The sequence below is a fragment of the Nansenia antarctica genome, assembly GCF_963989245.1.
Source record: "Nansenia antarctica genome assembly, chromosome: 4".
Taxonomy (NCBI): Eukaryota; Metazoa; Chordata; class Actinopteri; order Argentiniformes; family Microstomatidae; genus Nansenia; species Nansenia antarctica.
The window spans coordinates 73,509,469-73,514,468 of NC_137689.1; the positions used below are offsets into that span (position 1 = coordinate 73,509,469).

Sequence of the window (5,000 nt, forward strand, 5' to 3'; positions counted from 1 at the left end):
TAGTAGATCATGTAAACTGTCTAAGGTATTACAGTGAGTATAAATAAGTGAATATAAAAGTGAATATATGATATGAATATGAATTTGATATGCACAGTATGATATGATACGTACAGTATGATATGTACAGAACAAGGGCATCAGGTCTTGAGGTATGTAGCATATATTATGTAAGACGTATAATTAGTTAGTTTGACTTCTACCTCTCTGTGGTCCCCATGACAACTGTACTTTGTAATGGTGAACAGCTGCTAATGAATATTCATCAGGGCGAAGGACATTGTCTGTTATACAACAGTAGTTCCGACCAAGTAATTTGATTGGACAAGAGGCATTCCGTGAGTGCTGATATACAGTATAACAGCACTGGGACTTTTAACTATATGTATCACTCCCGCCGCACAGATGTTCTACTAAATGACCGTTAATTAGACTACTGTACATCAGTGTTTCCTCTACATGCATTTCATCGTGGCGGACCGCCACGATGGAATTTCCTCCGCCACCATTCAGATTTCTCACAAAAAAAACAAAAAAGATTTAGGCCGCTTTCAGACCTTCACATCGCTAGACACACCCACAAGCGCGAAGCGACGTGCTTGCAAAACTGTTTTGTGATTGGTCGAATACATCTAGGCTGCGTGTAGTCTACAAACTACTTCAAATGTTACAATATGCGCGACGACGGTGCTGGATCCTGGATCTGTGCATCGGTGTGCAGGAAGAACACGGAGCAGGCGCCAGACCAGACTAGATGATCGTGGAGTGAAGATATTATGAAAGTGTACGTGCTTGTCGATCACCCGTCGCATCGCGTACGCTTTAATAATCTCTTCACTCCACAATCATCTAGTCTGGTCTGGCGCCTGCTCCGTCTGTTTTTCTTCCTGCACACAGGTAAACAGATCCAGGATCCAGCAGCGTCTTCGGGCTCGCGCAAACAAACCCGGCGAATTTTTTTACTTGCCCCAGGCAAGCGTTACTGTTGAACCCTGCTGATACAATTCTTCCCTGCACATTGACAATGTTTTCTCTCTCCTCTTTCTTCTGCGTTGTGAAGGGATCCACTGCAGCGTACACGAAAAGCGGCTACTGTGTCAACCGCTTCCCATAATAGTTACAACAACCATAAAGCCTCCATAATGATAATGAAAAGAAGGGGAGACGAATTTTTTATTGACAACGGAATTACATGCTGGAAAAACATGCAGACACAGACAATAAGAGACGTACGGGAAAACATTTTATTTTTTTTGGCCATCCTCGAGTTTTGGCTGAAATTACGTCGTTGTTTTGAGCGCGCGTGCGCGTTTCATGCGCGTGCGCGCGAAAAAAAACGCGGGCGCGCGCTGCGCGCGGCTCAACGCTACCCGCCACCATTGTAAAAATTCCTGGAGGAAACACTGGTACATGTTTGTGTTCAGGTTACTAGGCAACAGTCCATTTGAAGTTCAGTTGCGGAACATTTTTTATTTTATTTTATAATTAAATAAACAAACATAATCTGTTGTCGCTTATTACTGTTGACTAATAAATGGCGCTGTAGAACTGTTGTATAAAAGCAATATCACACTCGAGGTCGTGCTGTTATACTGAATATCAGTAGGCCTGCGGCCTCGTACCTTCGACCGAATCACAGCCGTGCTGATATTCAGTATAACACACTCCCTCTCGTGTGATAATTGCTTAATTATAGATCAGATCAGAATCACTTTTATTACATCCCAACGTGCAGCGATGTACACAGGAGTAAAGTTCTTTGGCTTTGGTCCTCAACATTAACATTGCAGCATCAATACAAGATCACAATAATAAAGTAAAGTCATAATAAAGTCGTAAAGTCATAGTAGTACCAGTCGTACTACAGTGGATTCAATTGATATTTGTCCACATCCTCAAGGCCAGCCGTTAGGGAATATGAGCTAGCAGCTGTTCATCGTAATAACTTACAGTATCTTTGCCTTTGTCAGTGGAGGCTGGTGGAGGTAGAAGTTCTGCTTCCCTTAGCCTCTCCTGGTCTATATGACTATCCTACTAGAATATTCTATAGATATATAACCCCAGCCCCCCTCTCTCTCCCTCTGTCTGTCTCTCTCTCTCTCTCTCTCTCTCTCTCTCTCTCTCACGCACTTTCTGTCTGTCTCTCTCTCTCTCTCTCTGTCTCTCTCTCTCTCCCTCTCCCTCTCCATCTCCCTCTCTCTCTCTCCCCCTCTCTCTCTCTATCTCCCCCCCCCACTCTCTCCCCCTCTCTCTCTCTCTCTCTCTCTCTCTCTCTCTCTCTCTCTCTCTCTCTCTCTCTCTCTATCCCCCCCCCCCCACTCTCTCTCCACTCTTCCTCCATACAGGAGCAGCGTCGTACCCTGGAGCAGGGCATCACTGGACCAGAGGGACACGCCATCAGCCGCCCTGAGGAGGTACTGGACATCCCCCCCATCCACCCTCCTCCCCCCTCTACACCCTCCCCTGCCTCCTCCCCCTTCTCCACCCTCCCCTCTCTCCCCCCTTCACCCTTTCAAGTGTCTTGTCCAAGTGACCCCTGTATGACCCCCTATATGACCCCTGTATGACCCCTGTATAACCCCTGTATGACCCCTGTATTACCCTTGTATGACCTCTCTATGACCCCTGTATGACCCCTGTATGACCCCTGTATGACCCCCGTATGACCTCTCAATGACCCCTGTATGACCCCCCCCCCTGTATGACCCCTGTATGACTCCATCTGTCTCTGACCCCTGTATGTCCCCTGTATGACCCTGTCTGTCTCTGACCCCTGTATGACCCCTGTATGACCCCTGTAGGACCCTGTCTGTCTCTGACCCCTGTATGACTCCCTGTATGACCCCTGTATGACCCCCTGTCTGACCTCTGACCCCAGGTGGAGGCGGAGGCTGTGAACCGCTCGGTCACGGTGGCCAACCAGACCAACTGTCCCCTCTACATCACCAAGGTGATGAGCAAGAGCGCCGCCGATGTCATCGCCCAGGCCAGGAAGAAGGGTGAGAGAGAGGCCGTCGCTACGGCAACACTGTCGTGGTGGTGGAGGCCTAGAGGGTGAAATGAGGAGTAGTGGGGGGCCTAGGGGATAGGGAGTTCAAACCCCACCTGGGAACACCACCACTAGTGTGCCCTGGAGTAAGGCTTCCTTAGCCCTGAGTTACTCCCTGTATTCTCTAATGATTAATTCATTAATTAATGCTCATTAATGCTCTTGTGGCTGAATGGAGCAAATCCCCGCAACCATGTTCTAAAATCCTAGTAGAAAGTGAGTGGAGGCTGTTATAGCAGCAACGGTGGGACCAACTCCATATTAACACCCATGGTTTTGGGAATGAGAAGTTCAACAAGCACATAACCTATGGGTGTGATGTTCGGGTGTCCCAATACTTTTGTCCATATGGTTTTAAGTCGCTTTGGATACAAAAGCGTCTGCTAAAATGGTAAAAAAGGGTAAAAAGAAATGTGAATGTAAATCCATCGACAGAAAAGTGAAAAGATGGTGAACGTGGATTGAGACAGGAAGGAGAGGGCGGGGCATGGTGTTGATGACACGGCCGTCGGCCAGTAGGAGGTGACATGTGGACCTAAGGGGCCTTGAAACGTGATTGGCTTTGCAGGCACCGTGGTCTACGGGGAGCCAATCACAGCCAGCCTGGGCACGGACGGCTCGCACTACTGGAGCAAGAACTGGGCCAAGGCGGCCGCCTACGTCACCTCCCCCCCCCTCAGCCCCGACCCCACCACGCCCGACTACCTCAACTCCCTGCTGTCATGGTAACCACCACCAATATCAATAACGCGCCACACCAAGAGATATCATGATGACATGATGCAATACGATCATAAATCCATATTGTTACAGTTCAAGCGATTATCATGATAACGATACGAAACACCGAATGATATGTGTGTGTATGTGCAGGATCAATACATTTACCGTGTATATTTATTTATTTATTGTCCTGCTTCTCCCCTTTTTCTTTCTTTCTGTATAGTTTGAGAAATCAGCTTTTAAATCAAATGTATTATTATTATTAGTATTATTGTTGCCTCTTCCTCTAACTCATCCCTCGTTCCCCTCCTTCTCCTCCTCCTCCACCTCTTCCTGTTCCTCCTCCTCCTCCTCTCCCTCCTCCTCTTCCCCCTCCCCCTCCCCCCCCTCCCCCTCCACCTCCTCCTCTTCCTCCTCCACCTCCTCCTCCTCCTCCACTTCCTCCTCCTCCCCCACCCCTCCTCCTCCACCTCCTCCTCCTCCTCCTCCTCTTCCCCCCCCTCCCCCTCCACCTCCTCCTCTTCCTCCTCCTCCTCCACCTCCTCCTCCTCCACTTCCTCCTCCTCCCCCTCCCCCTCCTCCTCCTCTTCCTCCTCCTCCTCCTCCACCTCCTCCTCCTCCTCCTCAGTGGGGACCTGCAGGTGACGGGCAGCGCCCACTGCACCTTCAACACCGCCCAGCGCGCCGTGGGCAAGGACGACTTCACCCTCATCCCCGAGGGCACCAACGGCACGGAGGAGAGGATGTCCCTGGTCTGGGACAAGTGTGTGGTGAGTAGAGAGACTGTCCCTGGTCTGTCCCTGGTCTGTCCCTGGTCTGTCCCTGGCCTGTCCCTGGTCTGTCCCTGGTCTGTCCCTGGCCTGTCCCTGGCCTGTCCCTGGCCTGTCCCTGGCCTGTCCCTGGTCTGTCCCTGGTCTGTCCCTGGCCTGTCCCTGGTCTGTCCCTGGTCTGTCCCTGGTCTGTCCCTGGTCTGTCCCTGGTCTGGGACAAGTGTGTGGTGAGTAGAGAGAGACTGTCCCTGGTCGGTCCCTGGTCTGTCCCTGGTCTGTCCCTGGTCTGTCCCTGGTCTGGGACAAGTATGTGGTGAGTAGAGAGAGACTGTCCCTGGTCTGTCTCTGGTCTGTCCCTGGTCTGTCCCTGGTCTGTCCCCTGGTCTGTCCTTGGTCTGTCCCCTGGTCTGTCCCTGGTCTGTCCCCTGGTCTGTCCCTGGTCTGTCCCTGGTCTGGGA

The 5,000-nt window shown here is 50.6% G+C and overlaps 1 protein-coding gene across 2 annotated transcripts in view; it reads left to right on the forward strand.

Moving 5' to 3' along the window:
* Positions 1-5,000, forward strand: part of dpysl2b (dihydropyrimidinase like 2b) — a gene marked incomplete at its 3' end in the record, with an annotated part of 15,870 nt that overhangs the window by 5,420 nt on the left and 5,450 nt on the right. For both annotated transcript variants that reach the window (XM_080530084.1, XM_080530083.1), the window contains exons 6-9: positions 2,346-2,414; positions 2,879-2,999; positions 3,618-3,774; positions 4,401-4,542. In XM_080530084.1, coding sequence (XP_080386210.1) covers positions 2,346-2,414; positions 2,879-2,999; positions 3,618-3,774; positions 4,401-4,542 — 489 coding nt within the window. The remainder of the gene's footprint in view (positions 1-2,345; positions 2,415-2,878; positions 3,000-3,617; positions 3,775-4,400; positions 4,543-5,000) is intronic.